This window comes from Peromyscus eremicus, chromosome 2 (genome assembly GCF_949786415.1).
Source record: "Peromyscus eremicus chromosome 2, PerEre_H2_v1, whole genome shotgun sequence".
In the NCBI taxonomy this organism is placed as follows: Eukaryota; Metazoa; Chordata; class Mammalia; order Rodentia; family Cricetidae; genus Peromyscus; species Peromyscus eremicus.
This window is the reverse complement of record NC_081417.1, coordinates 128,580,192-128,603,412: the sequence shown is the minus strand read 5'-3', so window position 1 is coordinate 128,603,412 and position 23,221 is coordinate 128,580,192. Positions and strand designations below refer to the sequence as shown.

Genomic DNA, 23,221 nt, shown 5'->3' with positions numbered 1-23,221 from the left:
AGACCCAGGTTCAGTTTCCCAGCATCCACATGGTGGCCCAGAGCTGTCTGTAACTCCAGTTCCAGGACACCCTCACCCAGACATACATGCAGGCAAAACACCAATGCACTATATATATATATATATATATATATATATATATATATATATATATATATATATATGAAAAGAAAAACACCAGGTATGGTTGCTCACAACCTTAATCCCAGCACTCAGGAGCGAGGCAGAGACAGGTGTATCTCTGTGAGTTTGAGGCCAGCCTGGTCTACATAGTGAGTTTAAAAAAGAAAAGACCGAGGCTTAGCCTGTGACAGGGGACAGGGACTTTAATAGGAGAAACTTACAGGCTCCTAACAGTCTTCTAAGGTAGGCATGATTACCACCCCTATCAGATTCAGAGGTAAAGACACTCAGGGAGTCAGAGTTTCCACTCAGAGTTCTGAGATAGCCCTACCCCACAGTGCCTCACTTCCAGAGGCAGCAGTGGCAGTACTGCTTAATGGTTCAAGTGCCACTTTGAGTAAGACTAGAGTCTGAATCTTCACTCAGTCACCAGTGTGACTCAAAAAAGTTACTTAACCCTTCTTGTCCTCAAGTTACCTCACTGGTAAAGTGAAAATAGAAAATGCCTTTCTCACAGGATTTCTAGGGGGACAAATGAGATGAATCACATAAAATTCTGTGAGAGCAATTTAGCCAGAATTAGAGTGTGCATGGCCCTAATAAATGCCCCCCCCTCCCCCCCCCCCCCCCCCCCCCCCCCGTGATGATGAGCACTAGGTCCCCAGAGAGGGCTCTGGTTCAGATGAAGTTACTGTTGTTTCCTGGGTGTGAAATCCCAGAGGGCCTTGGTCTAGGAGAGGATAACCTATGGGGATCGTCTGTGTGAAGTGGATGAGGAAAAAGACGTGGGTAGGGCGCCCAGGGTAAAAGACTCAAGGTCTGAGGGTTAGTAAAGGAGGGGCCTTCTGGTGGACCCCTCAGAACTTCCCGCGCCCAGAGGGCTAGCCCTGGGCCCTGATGAGGTGGACGTCCAGCTATGCACAACCCGGATGACGCTTGGCTCCCCAGGAAAGATGCTGTTGAGATGTTAGGGGGGTTATTAAGGTCCGCTGCACGGGGTCTACTCAGGCGGGCCTGTTCTGAGAGCTCTGGCTTGGTCGAGTTTTCCGGGAGGGAGTTGGAGCTGCGGGATGCGCAGGGTGGAGACGCGGCCAGAGGGGTCTGGTCCAGGAAACCCGGCAGCCCTGGTGTTTCCGAGGGCGCCCACGAGGAGCTCAATTGCTCCGCCTGCCTTAAAACGCCGGGACGCCGGGAACGAGCCCAGCAGGCGGCCAGGCTTGACCTTGACCGTTGGCGCTGCCAGCTTTGCTCTCGCTGCCCGGCAACGGCGCGCAACGGCGCGCTCCGGCGGCTGCGCCTACCCCTCCCGCGGGCGGAATCGCGGGCGATCCAGGCCGGGTTTTGCAGCGGAGCTGTTGGGTTGCGCGTGCTGATTCCTCTCCAGCAGCAGCCGGCTACAGGAGACTATGGTGCTGCGCCAAGTGTGGACCGCGCTGTCCGGTGTCTCCGGGGTTGCCCTAGTTTGCTGCTTGTTGTCGGCGGCGGTGGTCCTGCGATGGACCGGGCGCCGGACGGCCCGGGGCGCGGCGGCCAGGGCGCGGCGGAGGCAGCGAGCCGGCCTGGAGACCATGGATAAGGCGGTGCAGCGCTTCCGGCTGCAGGTGACGGCCGGCGCCGGGGCTGGGGTGGGCAGGCGTGGGGAGCACGGCGTGGGCAAGGCAGCACTTTCAGCCGCCTGGACGCCAGAAGGCCGACTGGCGGGCAGTGCAGATGTGAGCCTAGGCACAGAACCCCTCCTTGAGCTAACGCTTTCCGTACTCTTTCCGCGCCAGGTGCAGCGCGAGGAGAAACGGAAAAGAAAGGGACAGGACAGGTCATGGAGTCTGGGTGCTGTACTTTGCTCTGCGCCAGAGAATCTCACGCTAATTAACACGCAAAAAAGGAAAAAATAAAAACAAAAAAATAAAACCTAGCGTGAGAATCAATAGGGTAAACTAGGGTTTAGGTCTTTGGAATCATGGAGTGATGATGACACAAGAGTCTATGGCCCAGGTCCCCGAGATAGCTTAAAGTTCATGTTGGTTAATTTGTGCATGAGGATCTTAAGAGAGGGGTGGAAATAGACGCCTACTTGCATAGGGAGTTGTGGCGAAGCCTCTCTAGAATGTAAGTCCTTCCCGGTTTCTGCTGCCCGGTCTTTCGGTCTTTCGTATTCAACACCTCACAAACCCTTCTATGAGCATCCTTCTAGCGGCTTCTCCTGCCTAGGACATTTCAGTGTGTCCGTTTGGGGGTGTGAAAAGAGTTAGGGGGAAGGTTAGAAAAGGTGTCTGCAAGAGCTTGCCCTTTTCTCCTGTTGTATGAAACTCTGGCCCCAGTTAGAAGCCCAAATGTTGAACTCTAGATGTGCCCGTGTGCTGAAGGACCGAAGAGTTGCTGTGGGTCTTTGTGGGATCTGACAAATTGGAGAGATTCCAGGTGATGGGGACCGTAGGAGTCAGGAAGGTGTTTCTGGATCAGTATCAGTGAAAATTGAATTTTGCAAGTGTTCAGTTGCAGCGAGTGATTTTTGAGCAAGAACTGCAACGAAGTGCTTTGGTGGAACTCTAGCTCACAGCAATGAAGAGAAATTGGGGGTGGGGGCTAGTTTTGGGCTACCCAGCTGTGACATGAATCTTTTTTTTTTTTTTAAAGATTTATTTATTTATTATGTATACAGCATGTATGCCTGCACACCAGAAGAGGGCATCAGATCTCATTACAGATGGTTGTGAGCCACCATGTAGTTGCTGGGAATTGAACTCAGGACCTCTGGAAGAGCAGTCAGTGCTCTTAACCTCTGAGCCATCTCTCCAGCCCCGTGACATGAATCTTAAAGGGTCTTATTAATAAAAACAAACCCGGGAGCCAGATATTGGGGTGAATACTGAAGGATGAGAGAAACAGAACAAGCCACATCCAACCTCACCTTGCCAATTCCTCAGCTAATCTTGTTTCCTCAGACTGAAGGTCTGAGTCCTCACCCGAATGGATCTCAGCTGAGCTGCTGCTAAAAGCCAAAAGCTTAACAAGGCTCTAATTCCTGGTCCTTATGCCTTATATACCTTTCTGCTTCCTGCCATCACTTCCTGGGATTAAAGACATGTGTCTTTCCCAAGCAAGACATGAGAATTCAAATGCTGGGATTAAAGGGTGTGTCACCATGTCTGGTTTCCAGTGTGGCTTTGAACTCACAGAGATCCGGATGGATCTCTGCCTTCAGAAGGCTAGAATTAAAGGTGTGTGTGCCACCATTTTCTGGCCTCTATGTCTATCTAGTGGCTGTTCTGTTCTCTGACCCCAGATAAGTTTATTAGGGTGCACGATATATTGGGGGACACAATATCACCACACTCAGGGGTGGTCCTGAATCCGGGCAAAACTTTGGCTGGCTGTAATAGTTTGAATTTACTTCCCACCATCACTAACCCCTGGATATATCTTATGTATATATTGAAATAAAAGTGTATCTGGTTCAAGCCTCCACTCCTCAAGCTGTCTGAAAAGCCTACCATCAGTGTTTAGAGCTGTCTCTTCCCAGGTTGGGAGGTTCTGATCCCACACTGGCCACTTCCTCTACCTGAGCACCGGTTCTTTGCCAGCTCCCTCTTTTTTCTCTGGTGGTGTCCTCGGTATACTCATGATGATGATGATCCTGGGCTAGGCCTGGGGAGCCTTGGCTGCTGCTCTGTGTCCTTCTGTGCAGCCAGCTGAGTTCTGCCAGCTTCCAGCACAGCTTGGGGAGCAGGCACAGGAATCTGCCCACAGCTCCTGCCTACAAGAAGTACTCGTCTTAGCCATAAGGAATCCATTTGGCTGGGAGAGCTGGGGGCTGGGAAAAGGCTGGGTCTTCCTGTATTTTACCTCCTCCATTTCTTTCTTTCTCCCCCCCCCCCCCCCCCACACACACACACAGGGTTTCTCTGTAGCTTTTGGGTCTGCCCTGGAACTCGCTTTGTAGACCAGGCTGGCCTTGAACTCACAGAGATCCACCTATCTCTGCCTCCCAAGTGCTGTGATCAAAGACGTGTGCCACCACTGCCCAGCTCCTCCATTTTTTATAAAGTAATTGTCCTTCAGTCTTTTAAAGAACTGAAGTGGTTTTTTTTTTTTTTTTTGCCAAAGAATGTTTTAGGGCAGAAGTTTTGGCTCTAAAATACAAAATGTTGTTTGCGTATCTTCGTGGAGCCAAGACCTAGCCTCAAACACCAAATTTAGCTTTTTCAGGAAGGGAAACTGGCTTTGAGGTTTCAGGCCTCTGTGCCTGTTTTGCTTGCTTGCTTCTTTGTGTTTTAGACAAGGTCTCATGCTTCCCAGGCTGGCTTTGAACTCCTGGTTCTCCTGCCTGAGACTCCCAAGGGCTGGCAAGTACAGGGTATGCTATTGCTCTCTTTTCCCTCTGTGCTTTTTAACAAACAGAAAAGATGTTCATATTCATATCATCGTTCACTCTCCCCTGCACCCCCCTTTCCGTCTCCCTGTCCTGGCTGAGTCAGAGACCAGCTAACTAATGGGTCTCCCTCCCATTTCAGCTTTTCAAATATCTGGGACTTCAGGTGTGGGCCACTATACTTACCTAAGGGTTCTTGGTGACAGTAGCTTTGTAGATGTCAGGGGGTGGTTAGGAGGTAGGAGTTTGATGTAAAATCATCCCAGCCTTGGGATCAGCCCCTTTCCTTCTTTACCCCATAGAACCCTCCTGCTGGGCTCTGGCTTTCTTGGAGAAATGAGAGGTGGCACCCGAGGCTGCCTCCAGTCTCTTCTAGTGCTTTCTGAGCCCATCCCTGAATAGAAGGGGGCACCTGGGAAGGTAGGATAGCAAGGGGCACCTGGGAAGACAGGATCACGTGTAATGGGAGGGCCAAAGCAGTTCAGTCCCTCTGATGGATACTACACAAAGTTAACTTTGTGCCAAGGTAGGTAGACACAAGCTAGATGGCAGGGAGGACATGAGCACCTCTGAGTCACTGAGGTTCACACAATGGCTCACTTGTCCATACTATAGAGCAACTCTAGGGAGAGGTCGATTTCTGGTTACTATTGATCAATGGAAGCTTACCAGCAACAGCCTTTCCCCTACTTCCCCTGGCTGCCCTCTGAGTGAGTTTTTAAAAAAAACATTTTAAAAAAATGTTCTTAAGTGTATGAATGTTTTGCCTACATGTATGTTTGTGTATATGCCTGATGCCTACAGAGATCAGAGAGGGCATCAGATCCCCTGGAAATGTAGTTATAGATGGTTGAGACACCGTGTGGGACACTGGGAACTGAACTTAGGTCCTCTGGAAGAGCAGACAGTGCTATTAACTGCTGAGCCATCTCTCCAGCCCCTGTCCCCTATTGTTTATAAACTGCAGACAAGAACCAGCAGCATTAGACTGTTGAGGTTGGAAGAGATGTCACAGGACATGATTCCTGTCTTGGGGCCTTTGCACATGTACTTCGTTGTACTGTCTCATGCATTCTCTTGGTAAAAGCTCACTGATCCTACAAATGACTCCCCATTCAACCAGACCCGCTGTGGCTTTGTCTCCTGGCCTTTTCCTAGCCTCCCTTGCACTCTTCTTTGAAATGATTCCATTGATAAGTTGAAAGCTTGGTTATACCATTGAGAACATCTTGGCCATCTTTGTGAGCAAATGGAGGAGACAGTCTGAAATAGAACAAGAGAGATAAAAAACCAGGAGAGAAAAAGAGACAACCCAAGAGTCTGAAAATGGGACAGTAGATGGCCCAGGAGAGAAAGAAACAGTTGGAAGGGGGCCAGTGCTTAAAGAGGTACAGTAGCTCCCTCTTGAAAAATGTCTCCACACTGGATGCCATATAGTTGTCTTGAGACTATCAGTTCCTGGCCCTCTGTTTTCCATGCAAAACCAAGTGTCCTAATATTCACAGACTGGCCTCTCTGGGGTGCAGACTTTGGTGATTTGGGAGATGGAGGATGTCTCAACTGCCTGATGCTAGCTGAAGACTTAAAAATAGCTGTTAGCAACTGTGTCATCATCAACTGTCAACAGTGAAGACATTAGAAAGAATCGAAATGTGCTTGAGAATGGGGGTTGTCTTAGTCAAGGTTTCTATGGCTGTAAAGAGACACTATGGCCACAGCAGCTCTTATAAAGGAAAACATTTAACTGGGGCTGGCTTACGGGTTCAGAGGTGCCGTCCACTATAGTCATGGTGGGAACATGGCACTCAGGAAGACGTGGTACTAGAGGAGGAGCAGAGAGTTCTACATCTGGATTGGCAGGCAGTAGGAAGAGAGAGACACTGGGCCTGGCTTGAGCACCTGAAACCTCAAAGCCCACTCGCAGTGACACACTTCCTCCAACAAAGCCACACCTACCCTAACAAGGCCACACCATCTAGTAGTGCCACTCCCTGGCAACCAGGCATTCAAATCTATGAATCTGTGGGGGCCATTCCTGTCAGACCACCAAAAGGGTTGTTGGTAACTTCTACACGACATGTGCAGGGGTTTTGCAGGAGGGAGGAGGTGGTTGCTAAGCTGCTAGAAGTGATTGTCTCAAACAAAACAATGAACACATACTGTATTCCAGGGTCTCATGTATTCCATGGTTGACTTTGAACTCACTACATTTATTAAAGATGACCTTTAAACTTCTGATCCTTCGGCCTCCACCATGCCTAGTTTTTTTTTTTTTAGGGGAGAGGGGATTCGAGACAGGGTTTCTGTGTGTAGCCTGGCTGTCCTTGAACTTGTTTTATAGACCAGGCTGACCTCAAAATCAGAGATCCCTCTGCCTCCCAAGTGCTGGGATTAAAGGCATGGGCCACCACGCCTGGCTACCATGTCTGGTTTTATGTTCTACTAGGTATCAAACTCAGTACTTTGCGAACATTAGAAAAATACCAACACAGCTACAGCCTTAGACTCTTATTTTACGGCTTTTTGTTTTGTTTTGAGACAGACTTGTTTTATAGCTCTGGCTGGCCTACAGCTCACTATGTAGACCAGGCTGGCCTCAGATTCATGGCAATCCTCCTGCCTCCACTTCCCAAGTGCTGGGAATAGAAGCATAAGCCTCCATGCCTGGAAAAAAAAAATATGAAGCACAATTTGTGTTCGTTGTGGGACGGGAGAGGCAAGAGCAGTGCTTTCTACAGTATGATTGCTTTGTGGGAAAAATCAAAAGAGTGAATATGGACAGCAATAGTGTGGGCTTTTCATACTGTTTTGTCCTATTCCTCAGAAACTGGTTTTATTTTCAGAACAGGGTCTGGGCAGGGTGGATGGATGCTCACTTTTCATATACCTTGGTGTGTCTCTGTGGCGTACATGTGTATATGCATTCGTGTGTGTATGTTCCTGTGTGTGGAGGCCAGATGTCAGATATTTTTCTCTACTACTCTCCACGTTATTTTTTGAGACAGAGCCTCTCCTTGGACCTAGAGATCACCATTTCAGCAAGACTAGCTGGCTAGTGAGGTCCAGGGATCTTCCTATCTCCACTTCCCTATGATTATTTTTTATTACTTTTAAGTGTATGTGTGTGTGTGTATGTAAGGGTATATGCATATGGGTGCAGTGCCCATGGAGGCCAGTGGATCTGAAGTTACAGGCTGTGGATGCTGGGAGTCAAACTCAGGTCCTCTGCAAGAACAGTATATGTTCTTAAACTCTGAGACATCTCTCCAGCCCCCTAGATACTTTCAAGATTAATATATATATAATATTAATTAGACTTATCTGATATATTAGAAAGAGATCTGTGATCCATGTTTTTCTTCTGTGTAACTTGTTATATTAAAAGAATAAAAACCCCAAGTAAGTGTTATATGATCTAACAAATTTGGGGATGTCCTCCTGGCATTAAGAATGTAAGGTTTTGCCGGCGGTGGTGGCACACGCCTTTAATCCCAGCACTCGGGAGGCAGAGGCAGGTGGATCTCTGTGAGTTCGAGGCCAGCCTGGTCTCCAAAGTGAGTTCCAGGAAAGGCGCAAAGCTCCATAGAGAAACCCTGTCTCAAAAAACCAAAAAAAAAAAAAAAAAAAGAATGTAAGGTTTCGGAGCCTGGAGAGATGGCTCAGTGATTAAGGGCACTGGCTACTCTTCCAAAGGTCCTGAGTTCAATTCCCAGCAACCACATGGTGGCTCTCAACCACCTGTAATGAGATCTGGTGCCCTCTTCCGGCCTGCAGGCATACATGCAGGCAGAACACTATATACATAAAAAAAAAAATAAATAAATAAAAAAGAATGTAAGGTTTCCAGGTTGCGGGGCCGGGCTGTGTTGTGGGTATATGGGGGGGGGGGTGCCAGGGAGTGATGGTCCAAAGGTCATCTGATAAGATCATGGCTGGAAGCCACTTCAGGAGCACACTCTGACTCTGTGTAATGCTGTGTAGACATTTCAAGGGGAAAGTGTTGCACAAATCCTAAATGGTCGTCGTCGTCGTCTTCTTCTTCTTTTTTTTTTTTTTCTTCGAGATAGGGTTTCTTTGTGTAGTTTTGGTGCCTGTCCTGGATCTCGCTCTGTAGACCAGGCTGGTCTTGAACTCACAGAGATCCTCCTGGTTGGGCCTCCCGAGTGCTGGGATTAAAGGGATGCGCCACCACTCCCCGGCCCTAAATGGTCTTAAAATAAAAACCCGGAGCCAGATATCAGGGTGAAAGCTGAAAGATCAGAGAAGCAGAGCAAGCCACAGCTACTACCTCTTACCTCACCAGCTCCTCAGCCTGCGAGAGTTCCTGTCTCCTCTCACTTATTTATATTCCTTTCCCTGTCCAGCCATACCACTTCCTGTCTGAACCTTCCTAGTGCTGGGATTAAAGGTGTGTGATGCCAAGTGCTGGAATTAAAGGTGTGTGCCACCACTGCCTGGCTGTTTCTCTTTTAGACTGGATTAATCTCGTGTAGCCCAGTGTGGACTTGAATTCACAGAAATCCAGATGGATCTCTGCCTCTGCCTCCTGAGTGCTAGGATTAAAGGTGTGTGCCACCACTGCCTGACCTCTGTGGCTAACTCTGTGGCTAGCTCTGTCCTCTGATCTTCAGGAAAGCTTTATTTCCTAGATTACAAACAATACATCACCACAGGAAAGGCCAGGTTGGGCTTTGCCCTTGCATAGACTTAGCAGGAAGGATGGGTCACGGAGGCAAGGGCTTAGTAGGGTAGTAGTTTGGGGAGGAATGGATGATGCTGGATGAGGGTCCTGGTAGAGAGGAGGAACAGAGCCAATTTCCAGAGCTGTTTAAAGGGCTTGATGACTGATTGGATGCAGTGGAGAGAAAGATAAAGGAACCCGGATGAGTTCACTAGTTACCCCAACATAGATGTGCACTTGCCAGGCTGAGGGTCTTGGGACATACTGAGATGGAGCCATATTGAAAGCGTGGGAGAGAGTGACTGCAGAAGGAAGGACAGGACTCACCCCATGAACAGCTGTGCATTGCCTTATGTGGAGCTTGGTGGAGGATCAGGCGGAACAGATGGGAGTGGAAGCCAGGAAGGCAAGCCTCTGGTCCCAGAGAGTGAAGACAAGTACTAGAGGAACCTGAAGAGGCTGTTTCTCTCCCCTCGCCACGCTTCAGATCGTGGCTAAAATGTCACCTCACCAGGTAGACCATCCACAGCATCCTCATTTCCACCAAGACCATTTATCCACCGTCTCGCCTTACCACAAGCTGTCTACCGGTGTCCTGCTTGCTTGCTTAGATGTTGATTTTCTGAATGCAGGGACCTTGCCTTCTTGTTTACTTCTGGGTGCATGGCCTCTCATGTAGTCCTTTGCCCATGTTTGCTGACTGAGTGAATGAATAGCAGAGGGCGCATCAGAGAGATGGTAACGGGGGACCCTAGGGGTGTAGTATTTCTATCCATGAGAAACTGAAGAGAGTGGCATGTGGTCTAACACCTCTGAAGACCTCAGTGAGGCATGGACGAAGATATTTGGTGGGTCTGGTAACAAGAGATTCTCTGGTGACCTTTGCAGGAACAGAGGATGTGTTGAGCAATGGGGTGGTGATTCACTGTTCGCTAATTGGTCTAATACTCTTGAGGAGGACCCAGGAGGGAGTTTGCAGGTAGAGCTGACCCCAGGGACCTGGAGCCTTGGTGTTCTGGCAGGTGGGCGTGCCTTAGGGCCTTCTTCCTTCAGAGACCAATGCGGGGGGGGCCCCCCCCAACCCAGGTGCCACTCTCCACCATACCCTGTTTTATTTTTTCAATCCCTCACTATTGATAATTCATGTCTGATTGTGTCTTAGCTTATTGTCTGTTGCTGTGATAAGCGCTATGACCAAAAGTAAGTGGGAAGGCTAATTCCAACTTACAAGTTACAGTCCATCATTGAGGGAAACCAAGGCAGGGATTCCAGGCAAGAACTGAAGCAGAGGTCTTGGGGGAACACTGTGTACTAGTGTGCTCTTCACAGCTTGCTTGGCTAGCTTTCCGAAGACCGCTGTCCAGGGGGTGGCACTGCCCACAACCATTAATTAAGAAAATGCCCCACAGACATGCCCACAAGCTAATCTGATGGAGGCAGTTCCTCAACTGAGGCCCCCTCTTCTTAGATGACTTCAGCTTGTGTCAACGTGACAAAACTAAGCAGCACATTTACCTGTTAGTTCTCAGCTCCATCCCTGTCTCATGTAAGCTCACATGGGCGTAGCTTTTCATTTCCTGCTGCAGGGCCAGGTTCAGAGCAGGCACTTCATGCCTGTCTGGAAATGAATGTGTCAATCATCCCCCTTTGGATGTGGTCTTCAGCCACAAACTTAGCATCTTAATGGGGCTTTTGTGGTTGCACTTCCGCTGCCAGGGCTTGTGTGCGGTGGATGGTCTATGCTATGTGGGTAGGGCATCACTACCTACCTACCTACCTACCTACCTACCTACCTACCTGCCTGCCTACCTATCCTTCTCTCTTTTCCTTCTTTTCTCCCTTCCTTCCTTCCTTCCTTCCTTCCTTCCTTCCTTCCTTCCTTCCTTCTTTCCTTCCTCCCTTCCTTTCTTTCAAGATTTATTTCATTTTTATGTCTATGAGTGTTTTGCCTGCGTGTGTGTATGTGCACCACATGCATACCTGCTACCTCCAGAGGTCAAAAGAGAGCATCAGATCTCCTAGAACTGGAGTTACAGATGGTTGTGAGCCATCATGTAAACCAATCCCAGGTCCTCCGCAAGGGCAAGTACTCTTCACCACTGAGCCATCTCTCTAGCCCCACTCTTACATTTCTGCTCTTAAACAAAGCACTTCCTTTCTCTTAGCTTCAGTTTCTAAATCTGTGGAATGGGCACAATAGTAAGAGTTAATCAAGACATGGAGGGTCATAGGCTTGGTGTTGAAAAGCCTGTAATCCAACCAGTAGTAATGGTGCACACCTTTACTCCCAGCACTCAGGAGGAAGAGACAGGCAGATCTCTTCATTCTAGGCCAGCCTGGTCTACAAAGCAAGTTCCAGGACAGCCAGGGCTACACAGAGAAACCTTGTCTTGAAAACCAAAACCCAAAATCAAAACCAAACCAAACCAAAAGCCTGTGATCTCATCTTCTTGGGATGGGGGGATGGGTGGGGAGATCTTGAAAGTTCAAGGCTAACCTGGTCAAAATAACTGAGACCTCTCAAAAAACAAATACAACCAGGTGTGGTGGCACAAATCTTTAATCCTAGCCCTTGGGAGAGGCATGCAGATCTCTGAATTTGAGGCTATCCTAGTCTACATAGTGAGAACCTGTCTCAAACAAAACAAAATAAACCCTAAGGATGGGGAGGAACACTGTAAATGCTGTCTTCTGGATATGTATGATAGGGCTGTTACAACCAGAACGTGAGATGCAGTTTTCTGGATATGTATGATAGGGCTGTTACAATCAGAACATGAGATACAGTCTTCTGGACATGTATGCTATGGTTGTTACAATCAGAACATGAGATGTTGTCTTCTGGATATGTATGCTATGGTTGTTACAATCAGAACATGAGATGCAGTCTTCTGGATATGTATGATAGGGCTGTTACAATCAGAACATGAGATGCAGTCTTCTGGATATGTATGCTATGGTTGTTACAATCAGAACATGAGATGCAGTCTTCTGGATATGTATGCTAGGGCTGTTGCAATCAGAACATGATTTGGACACACACAACAACAACTACAATCCAAATGAAAATACCATGAAGAAAGTAGGAACAGGGCTAGTCGGAAAGAAGGTCAACAGGCATGTGTGTGGGGGAAAAAGAGAAGGTAATGGGGCATGGGGATATGATCACAATGCATTATATAATAGTAAGAAACTGTCAGAAATAGAAGAGAAGAAAATGAAAAATAAATAACCATGTGAGTGGGGGTGGGGACCCAAGCAAATAAAACACAATCAGCACTGTGCATGGCAGGCGGTAGGCAGGTATACTGGATGCTAGTCTTAATGGTGTAATAATCCGTCCGGGTAATGGCTGTCCCTCACCATTTCCTATCCAGAAGACTTCCGGAGGTTACATTTGCAATGGTCTGGGGTGCCAAGAGCCCACCTAGGTTGGATCTGGTTTCTGGTGTCAGGGCGTCAGGTGGTACCTTCTATGGGGATGTTAGCAAGTGACAGTGAGCATCAGCTTGTGACCTGTGAGGACTGAGGGGCAGAAGTCACATGTGTAGCAGGAATCTTAACAGGTCTTATTAATAAAATCAAACCTGAAGCCAGGTATTGGGTTGAATGCTGGAAGATCAGAGAAGCAGAACAAGCCACAGCTAACCTCACCTCGCCAGTTCCTCAGCTGATCCTGTTTCCTCAGACTGGAAGCCTCTGAGTCCTTCTCCAAATGAATCTCAGCTGAACTGCTGCTCGAAAGCCTCAATGCTTAACCAATCAAAAGCTTCTAGTTTTTGATCTTCACGCCTTATATACCTTTCTGCTTTCTGCATCACTCCCGGGGATTAAAGCCTCACTTCCTGGGATTAAAGGTGTGCGAGTCACCATGCCTAGCTGTTTCCAGTGTGGCCTTGAACTCAGAGATGCAGGTGCATCTCTGCCTCTGGAATGCTAGGATTAAAAGGCGTGTGCTACCACTGTCTATCCTCTATGTTTAATATTGCAGTGGTTCTGTTCTCTGATCCCAGATAAGTTTATTAGCATGCACAATATTTCAGGGAACACAATACCACCACACACATGTGCAAGACTGATGGAGTATGTTATCCACAGAACCCTGATTTGGACTCAGAGGCGCTGTTGGCCCTGCCCCTGCCTCAACTAGTACAGAAGTTACACAGTGGGGAGCTGTCCCCGGAGGTGGTGCTTTTCACCTACTTAGGAAAGGTAAGCAAGCCAAGGTTACTTCCTACCTTCTCTGCACAGGCTGTGCGGAAAACCTGGCCTGGATTTGTCCTGCTCTGGATCATGGTAGAACCTCAGTGCCAGGGACTACCAGGGAGGGAAGGAGCCAGAGGGTGTGTGTGTGTGTGAGTGTGTGTGTGTGTGTGTGTGTGTGTGTGTGTGTGTGGACACTGAGCATGTTGTCTTAGCTAGAGACCTGGCTCTCAGCCCAGATTCCCCGCTCTCCCGCCTCCCCCTCATTGGTCACCAAGTCTGTTCTGTTCCCCTGTGTCTCTCTCCTCTCTCTCCCCTGTTCTCCACCCACCTTTACCACCTTGCTCTTCACTACTCTCTTCACTCTGTGAGCAGCAGCAGCAGCAGCAGCCTCCAGGCAGGTGCCCCTCAGGTCCTGATCTTCATCCCCAGCAGCCCAGGCCTTGGGAGACCGGAGACACTGAGCTCAGGGTCTGCCTTCCTTTGTACTGGTGTCCTTTCCTCTCCCTCTCTACTCACAGGCAGGACTCACCACCACCAACACCACCACCACCCCCACCCCCCACCCCCGCTCTCCATGGGTCCTGTGGACAGGGATTGTTCTTTACTTCTTTAAACAAATTCTGTGTATTGGTGTGTGTGTGAGGGGGTATGCGCATGTGTGCTGATGCTCTTGGAGGCCAAAAGAAGGCATTGGATCCCATGGGACTTGAGTTACAGGTGGCTGGGAGCCTCCTGACATAGGTATTGGATCTCAAACGAGGGTCCTCTGGAAACACAGCAAGTACTCTTACCACGAAGTCATCTCTCCAGCCCTGACAGAAACTGTCTTATTTGCTGTTAAGCCTTAGTGCCAAATACATTATCTTTCACTTAAGAAGTGCTCAGGGAATATACGTAAGAAAAAAGAGTAAGACAGACTATACATTCCGATGCATTCTGAGTGTGATTGTGTCTATGAGCATGACCCTGAGTAGGTGAGTATCAATGTCAGGGTGAGGTGTGTAATGACAGTGTTAGAAGGGACGAGAGCCAAGTGGGTGGCAGAAAGTAGGCCAGTGTCACTGACTGAGACACAGAGACTCAGGCTCCTCCCTTCCCTTCCTGCCTTGGGTGGCCTGGTGGCTGATGCCTGCAGTTTTGAGGGTGGCCATACAACTTATTCTTTTCTCTAGCTGTCTCCCAGGAGCAAGAGGGATCACTGGGTTCAGCCTAGGTGTCCTCTTCTGTACCTCTGGGGCCCTAGGCCTGGGACTTAAGCTTCTAGATGTCTGCTGCCAGTTTACTTTGGTCCAACTCTTATTTCTTTATTGAGGTCAGTCATCTGTGACTCAAGAGTCCCAGGGAAAAGTGAGGCTTGGCCAAGTGTGAGCCGGGCACAGGCCAGAGGAGGGAGTGCCAGGGTCTGGTCTAGCCCAGCCGTGCAGCCGACTCCCAGCATGACCTGACGTGGAGATCTGCCCCTGTCTGTCTCCCTGGGCCGAGACAGGACTTGGAAGTATGGGAGCAGCGGCCAGCGGCCAGCGGTCTTCTAGCTCATCCTCTGCTGAGTGCCTCTGAGGACAGCATCCTGCTCCCTTGCCTGACCTGGCCTTGAGTCTCATTCTCTAAGAGAGCCTGGGTGAAGCTGGTGAAGCTGGGGCCACATAGCCCCAGCAGGGTGGGTGCTGGGCTGGAGGTCGTCCGTCCTCTGTGCCGCTGCCTCTGAGCCGTGTTTCTGGTTACTTTCCGTTATACGAAGTGTAGAAGCGGGGGAATCTTAGAAAGAGAGGTGCTGGCTTCCCTCTGCCTTGTGTCCCTTTCCCCCTCCCCAGGCCTGGGAAGTGAACAAGGGGACCAACTGTGTGACCTCCTATCTGACTGACTGTGAGACTCAGCTGGGCCAGGCCCCACGGCAAGGCCTGCTCTACGGCATCCCTGTGAGCCTCAAGGAATGCTTCAGCTACAAGGTACCCCCCTGCCTGGCGTCAGCCTTCCACACTGCCTTTGTCTCTGTCTCCAGCTCTGGGGGCCTGAAAGGATGTCTCAGGTCCAGAGACCCTGGAGGCTTGGTCTGGCCAGCGTGCTGGCGGTGGGAGTGTCCGTGAGCTGCCGGAGGGTCCTACCTCACTGACGGTGTCGTCTTCATACCCGTCTCTCCCCTAAGGGCCAAGACTCCACGCTGGGCTTGAGTTTGAATGAGGGGGTGCCATCGGAGTGTGACAGTGTGGTGGTACAGGTGCTGAAGCTGCAGGGGGCTGTGCCCTTTGTACACACCAATGTCCCCCAGTCCATGTTAAGGTTGGTCCTTAGGAGCTGGGTGAGGTGGGAGGAGGCCCAGGGCAGTTGTTGACCTGACCTGGCCGAACTTTTTCCTGCTCTCTCCAGTTTTGACTGCAGTAACCCCCTCTTTGGCCAGACTCTGAACCCCTGGAAGTCCTCCAAGAGCCCGGGTGGATCCTCAGGGGGCGAGGGGGCTCTCATTGGATCTGGGGGCTCCCCTCTGGGCTTAGGCACTGATATTGGAGGCAGCATCCGTTTCCCTTCCGCTTTCTGTGGCATCTGTGGCCTCAAGCCTACCGGGAATCGCCTCAGGTATGGTGGGTCCAGGGGCCTCCTGGACTTCCTGACGCCAGATTGGTCTTGGCTCAGCCTTTGTGCTCTCTGGGGTCCAGGAGGGATTCACTAGCCATTATCTGTGAGGGTGTGGGAGGGGGACAAACATCACCAGCTGTGCATGGCTTCGCTTCCAGTGCTGGGGGTTTAGAGTTGGGGCCTGGGCTTGGGGTGAGTATAGAGTGGTTACCATTGGTTTCCAACATCTTGTGTTTCTGACCAGCAAGAGTGGCCTGAAGGGCTGTGTCTATGGACAGACGGCAGGTGAGTGAGGTCTGATATACTCTTGGTGTCCTAGGGGGTGGGGAGGGGGGTCCTCTTGATCTGCCGTGGCCCCTGTTTTGCCTGTGGACAATGTCTGACGGTCAGGCCATTGTGGGTCTGAATTTGCTTTCTTGCTCTCACTCTGGAGCCATAGACCAGTCCTTACTCAGACCCAGCTCATTGGGAAACAAGTGACACCTTTTCCTTCCCCTCCTTTCCCTTCCCTTCCCTACAGTGCAGCTTTCTGTTGGCCCCATGGCCCGGGATGTGGAGAGCCTGGCATTATGCCTGAAAGCCCTACTGTGTGAGGACCTGTTCCGCTTGGACCCCACTGTCCCCCCCTTGCCCTTCAGAGAGGAGGTGAGTGAGGTGGGGGGAGAGGGGGGGATGGGAATGGACAAGAGGAGTGAACTCTAGAACTCAGGTGGTGTGGGCAGGGTTGGCTGGAAGCTCTTCTGGAAAACTAGTCCCCTGTGGCAGGGTAGGCCTGGGGCAGCTGCTACTCCACGTATGGCCACTAGGTGGCGCCCGTGCCTGCGTTTGGGACCTCTCAGGCTTTAGCCTATGCTGCTGAGGACCATTAGGGTCTGTAACTCCTCAGAAAGAAACTGTGGACCTGGGTTGAATTTGCTCTTAGGAAGTAGCAGCGTTTCTTACAGTATTCCTGCCCATCGCCCCAGAAAGTAGGCCTTATGGCAAGTAGGCTGAATGAGTTGAGAGCAGTGTGAAGTGTCAGCTTCCTGAATATGACCAAGATAGGCCATTGATCAGACAGGACTGAACAGCTTGAAGCTGGGGAGCCTGCCTCTTTAGTGCCTGAGAGGCAAGGGCAGAATCGGGCCTACCTAGGTGGATCTGGAGTTGGGCTAGGATTGGGTCAGGACCATGATTAATAATTAGGGAGGGGGATTCAGAAAGAGGAAGAACTTTAGGTGAGAGGTTCAGAGTCTTGGCGAGCTGGCGGAGAACCACAGAGGTTATCTGTGTTTATGTACAGAGCTTTACTGCCAGGCAGTAGAGTGGCATTAGTGTTTTTAGAAGTTAGGGTGGGTGGGAAGGAGTGTGTGGAGTAGGCCTTTCCTTCTTAGCAGGCAGGTTCAGACAGCTGTGGCCCGAGCCCCTTCTGAGAGGGGAGGGGGAGACCCTGTCTGGAGGTCTGGACTAGTTTCTCACAGGAGCGAGGGCAGGTAACAGAACTTCAGCTCAGGAGACAGAATGCGTGGTTGGGCTTTAGTCTTTGGGTAGCCTCAGTTTCCCCTTACGACTACTGGGAATCCTCGTTCCTGCTCTGAGTCACCACGAAGGCATTTTGTGAAAAGGTCAGAGGTGAAGGGGTTTGGCCTTACCCATGATGATTAGTATTATAATTGGTTGCTGTTGGTTCATGGGAAAACGTGCTAGAAGGATTCAGCTTGTAACTTTGTAGCCGTGGTGGACTGAGAGGGTCTCTGTCTCTAAGCATTCTGCGTGGGTCGTTCTCCCCTGCCTCCGCCTCATGTCTAATGTTTACTTCTAGGTCTACACAAGCTCTAGACCCCTGCGGGTGGGATACTACGAAACTGACAACTATACCAGACCTAGCCCAGCCATGAGGAGGGCGGTGCTAGAGACCAAGCGGAGCCTTGAGGCTGCTGGCCACACGGTATGGCGTCTCCTCTCCTCCAGGGGAGTCTTCCTGATAGCCACAGCCCTCCCAGGCCCCTCCAGTCCCTGTTATTTAGTCATTTGGGATGAGCATTCTGCCTCTGTGAGACCAGTATAAAGAGTGAGGGGCGAGGACTGGGGCATGTAGTGGACGGAGGACTTAGCCTGCACTGGGATCTGTTAGAGTGCATGCCTTATAACCGTGACCGTGATACACGCCTCTCTAGAGACTCCCGGGGACTTGAGACTGTAGGCCAGTGGGCTTTGGTTTATTATTCTGAGACAGCTTCATGGGTGGCTCCAGACTTCTCCTGAGGTCATGGGTCAACTGAGGCTGACCTTGTGGCACAGATCACCCTCAGGGCCCCTGGGGCAGCATGTGAGTTAGGGGACCCGAAGGCTATAGTATCTGTGGGCCTTACACCCTTCAATCCCCCACAGCTGGTTCCCTTCTTGCCAAACAACATCCCCTACGCCCTGGAGGTCCTGTCCGCAGGTGGGCTGTTCAGTGATGGTGGCCACACTTTCCTCCAGAACTTGTGAGTGCTCTTGGGCTTCAGGATGTAGGGTGGAATCAGGAGAATGTGCAGGGGGGCTGGACTCAGCAGTCCAAAGCACTGGATGCTCTTCCAGATGATCCAGATTCAGTTTCTAGCACTCACATGGCAGGTCACTGCTGTCTGTAATTCTAGTTCCAGGGGACCTGATGCCCTCTCCGGGCCTCCGCAGGCACCAGGCACACACATAGTCACAGAGATACATGCAGGCAAACACTTACACACGTAAGATAATAAAGTAAATTAAAAACGTGTGTACACCCAGGGAGGGCAGCTGGGCCCTGTGACCATGTCCAGGACAGGCCTTCCATGCCCACATGGAAGACCTGGGCTTCCTGGGCCGCGACCTTGCTGTCCTTCTAGTTATGCAAGTTGAGCCTGGAGATGCGTCACTGGAGAGACTGTGGAAAGGTGATAGCGTAACGGGAGGCTGGATGGTGACTCCATAGCCCCCTCCGAGCCAAGCTCCCTGTGAGATGCAGGTGGTCAGGGGCTTCTTTGCTGTTTGTTAAGGAAGGGGGTTGGGCCTTTCCTGAGCTAATTCTTTCTTTTCAACCCTCAATTTTCTTTTTTTTTCTGAGGTTGGTGTGTGGCACAGACTCAATTAAGAGGCTTGCCAGAGAGCAATTCCTCCCAGCTGTTTGCAGAGGCCCGGGAAGGTGCCTCCTGGAGACATAGCTAGGCTGGGCAAGGCAGTAAACCTGCTTCTTGGTCTCATGTAGCTCAGCTTGGTCCCCGAAGCCTTGCTCAGCCAACTGCCCAGCCTGTCATATGTTACTAAGCCATCTCACCCTCCCCCCAGCAATTTCCCAGCAGCTGAATATTGCCTAGGTATCAGTGGAAGGTCCTACCTCTCAATCCAGCTCTGAGAATGAGACATTCCTAGGATGTTTCTCCAAGCTCTTGAACCAGATGAGAAACAAGCGTCCTGGGTAGCCTATCCTTCAGCCCCATTCATAAATGTAGGCTGGCATCATTGCTAAATGGAAAATGCCTAGGGAGATATTTTCCTCAGGCCTCAGGGCTTCCTAGGAGTGGGACAGAGTCCAGGTACCCCAATGAGCAGCAGAAACAAAGTGTGCTTTGGAAAGAGGCCAAGCAAGAGACTAGATACCAGGACCACAGGAGTTGGGTGAGGAGGGAGGTGGGCAGGACCGCTGAGTCAACAGGGCTTGCAGCCATCAGGGGCGGGGAGAGGAGCACCTTAACTAGGCCTTTTGTCTTCCAGCAAAGGTGACTTTGTGGATCCCTGCTTGGGGGACCTGATCTTAATTCTGAAGCTACCCAGGTGGTTTAAAAGACTGCTGAGCTTCCTGTTGAAGCCTCTGGTGAGAGTTCCAGGCATGCAAGGATGCAGCCTCCGGGCCCCGATCCTGTGATAGCTCATGGTCTCTGGCTCTGCCTTCCTCCCCTGGCCTCCAGGTTTAGCCGGGCATGGCCTCCTCTCTTCTTCCCTGACTGTCTCGTCCCCATCCCCTCAGTCCTTAGCAAAGCTGGACCTGGGAGGTGGGAGGGCGTGGAAGAGGTGGCGTGGGGGACCAATCACTGACCCCATGTCTGTCTGGTACAGTTTCCTCGGATGGCAGCTTTTCTCAACAGCATGCAGCCTCGGTGAGACCTTCTCCTGTACCCTGCCGCCTGCCCCGTGTTTCCCCGACTGGTCTGGTCTGAATCTAGGTGGTTTTGACAGGAAAAATCTCTGGGAGAAACGGCTCCTAAGGTTGAGGTGGTCCAGGGAGGGAGGTCGGCTTAGGACCATCAGGGGGGTCCCTGAAGATGGCTGAGGAGGGTCCTGGATCCTTAGGAGGACAAGGGCCTGAGCGCAGAGCAGGACAGGCTACGTAGAAGGGAATAGAGGGGAAGAGACCAGAAAGGAGCTAGCCTGAGCTGGGGAGGGCTGGGGATTGTGGGTACCAGGGAAACAGGTAAAAAGGCTTTTAGGAATCTGAACTTAACTGGCCTGGCCCTGGTCCTGCCTGTCCCTTGGTGGCTGCATCTTCAAAAGTAGGACATGAGCCACTCCATTTCCGGCGTGACATCTGTGGACTTACTCCTTTCACCTCTAGGTATTGAGGACCTTTGACAGCCCTGCCCTCTCTTGTAGCTCAAGGGTCACTAGGAATGAGGTCTGGTCTAGTGCTGGCTTGGATATGAAGTCATTAAAACATCCAGCCGGAGTCCCGTGAGATCCTGGATGTTTCTGTCTGGACAGCAGGGCCTTGATTTCCCCTCTCAGAGATCCCTTGGGGTTGAGTGAGATCTAGACGTGGTGAGAGTAGGGTGTATGATGTTGTTGATGGCTATGGCTGTGATGGCTGGTGACCTCCCTCTGTCTGCCCAGGTCGGCTGGAAAGTTGTGGGAACTGCAGCATGAGATTGAGGTAAGGTCTGAGCCCTGGGGAGCAGGGGGAGGAGGGTGCAATTGCTCAGGGCATCTACCAGCAAGCTTCCCTGGCAGCTCTTCCCGCTGTGGCCCTGGAGTGGCCTGCCACTCTTTCCTCTCTAGGGACTGTGGCTTGGGCCCTTCTGTGATGTTCATTTGCCCAGTGCCTGTCCTGGAGGCTGGGTCAGCACCGGTCTTCTGTCCTGAGCTCTTCTTTATTCCTCTAGGACTGTTCTTGTTAGTGAGTGGCTCCACTTTAGCAGAAAATATTCAAGTCCATGGTGGAAGCAATGCTATCAAGAGGCAGCCCTTCCGGTCTCACGGTGGCTCAGCTCAGATCTAAGTGTGAGGACCAGAGCCACCTCAGGGTCCACTGGACATCCTGGGGTGCCTTGGATCTACCCGAGCACCTCCCCCAGTGTGTTCGTGTCCCTCCAGGTGTACCGAAATTCTGTGATTGCCCAGTGGAAAGCTATGAACTTGGATGTGCTGCTGACCCCCATGCTGGGCCCTGCTCTGGATCTGAATGCATCAGGCAGAGCCACAGGTGAGGCCCTGCTGTCCCTCCCTTGATGACCTCATTTCCTCCTCTGAGTTCAGCCCTGTGCGCTGCGGTGTGGAAGAGGAAGAGTTCTGGGGGAACACCCCGTCCATGGAGGAGCATCCTGCTCCTCACTTGGGCCTCACTGTCTGGTCGGCTACAGAAGTGAAAGACACGTGGAGTGCTGGGAGGGGATGAGTTGTCTGTTCTGAACGCTACTCCCGTGGGAGGTCTCCCTGCAGAGCCTGCAGTTTGGGGAGGTGGGGTTTGGATCGAGGTGATTTTTAGATAAGCCAAGGAAATAGGGACAGCGTTCCAGGTTGGGGAAGCTACACGGAAAAAGGCACAAAGCACGCATCGGCGAGTCTCGCTGGCTCCTGTGCTTTGCCGCAAGCCTCAGGCCGGGGAGAGGGATTTTGCCTAGCTGTAGAAGCAGAGTGCCATTTTATGTGTGGCATGAGGGTAACTTGGGCCCAGAGGGGTGGCCAGTTGGCACTGCGGGGGTCAGGGCTTGCTGCAGCCGGTGTGTGTGTGTGTGTTGTGTTCTAGGGGCTATCAGCTACACCGTGCTCTACAACTGCCTGGACTTCCCTGCGGGGGTGGTGCCCGTCACCACTGTGACCGCTGAGGACGACGCCCAGATGGAACACTACAGAGGCTACTTTGGGGATATCTGGGACCATATACTGAAGAAGGTAAAGCCTGCCCCATCTCCTAGCTCTCTGCTGCCCAGACCCAGCTGCTGTAGAGGACAGAGTCCTAGCACTTGCAGGCTTTGGCTCCAAGCCTGCTGCGTGCCCTTCCCGGCGGGGTACGTGTTTCCTGGAACTGGGGTCCGGTCCCATTTCTCCCGTCCTGATGTCTGTGTCCCCTGTAGGCCATGAAGAAGAGTGTAGGCCTGCCTGTGGCCGTGCAGTGTGTGGCTCTGCCCTGGCAGGAGGAGATGTGTCTGCGGTTCATGCGGGAGGTGGAACAGCTGATGAGCCCTGCAAAGCGGCCGTCCTGAGGGTCACTCACCTGCCCAGCTCTGGAGGACCGAAGGCCTGTGAGCTCTATCGCCTGTGAGGAAATGCCGAGCACAGGGAAGAGGTGTCCACCTGTCCTCCCCTGGACCCCTGCGGAAGCACAGGACACTCCCCCCCCCCCCTCCCGCCGCCACACACACACACACACACACACACACAGTCTGGACCTTGCTCCCCTCTCTGGTGGTCCGCTTTCCATCCTGATCCCTTACTTCATGTGGCAGACAGCAGGAATGGCCTGGGCTCGTCAACAGCGAAGAAGCAATGTGTTATGTATTTTCTAGGTGTTTCTATTAGGGTGCTGGGAACCAGAGCCCGCTGAGAGGGCTGGCCGGAACCTCTAGAACCAGCTGCAATCATGTCACTCTCCTGCTCCAAAACCTCCCTGGTGCCATCACCCACAGCTTGGACACAGGGGTGTGTTCTCGTCACTTACCTCCTTCCCTTCCTTTTTTTGTTTGGGTTCAGCCCAGCTTTGATGGACACTGCCTCTTTTCTCCTTCGCTCACTCCATCTCTGCCGACATGCGCTTCTTAGTCTTTGGAAGCCCAGCACGTACCTCTCCCTCCCCTTTTCCCCCCAGGAAGCCTTCTGTCCTCCTCTGGGCCCCAGAGAATGTGGGATCTTTCCTCCCAGTCTGTCCTGATGGTGGAGTGGACATCTGTGGTGGGTGGTCTTCCCTGAGGACACTAGCCCTCCTCAATGGTGGGGACTCCATTTCTGCTATTACAGACAGCGCAGGGCAGCAGAGAAAGCACCCGGGTTGGACTGCAGGGAGCCAAGTGGGTGCACCTGGCCCTCAGCTGGCATTGTTGCCTGGGGAGGAATAAGCAAGG

At 51.4% G+C, this 23,221-nt stretch overlaps 1 protein-coding gene across 1 annotated transcript; it reads left to right on the top strand.

Moving 5' to 3' along the window:
* The first annotated feature begins 1,460 nt into the window (after positions 1-1,460).
* Faah (fatty acid amide hydrolase) lies at positions 1,461-22,500 on the top strand. Its single transcript, XM_059254743.1, has 15 exons — positions 1,461-1,724; positions 13,272-13,385; positions 15,191-15,325; positions 15,523-15,656; positions 15,744-15,950; positions 16,195-16,235; positions 16,471-16,595; positions 17,752-17,877; positions 18,321-18,418; positions 19,665-19,764; positions 20,007-20,047; positions 20,778-20,817; positions 21,258-21,366; positions 21,910-22,055; positions 22,238-22,500. Exons 1-15 carry the CDS (start codon positions 1,530-1,532, stop codon positions 22,364-22,366), a joined length of 1,740 nt encoding a protein of 579 aa, XP_059110726.1. The 5' UTR covers positions 1,461-1,529; the 3' UTR covers positions 22,367-22,500.
* Positions 22,501-23,221: the final 721 nt, after the last annotated feature.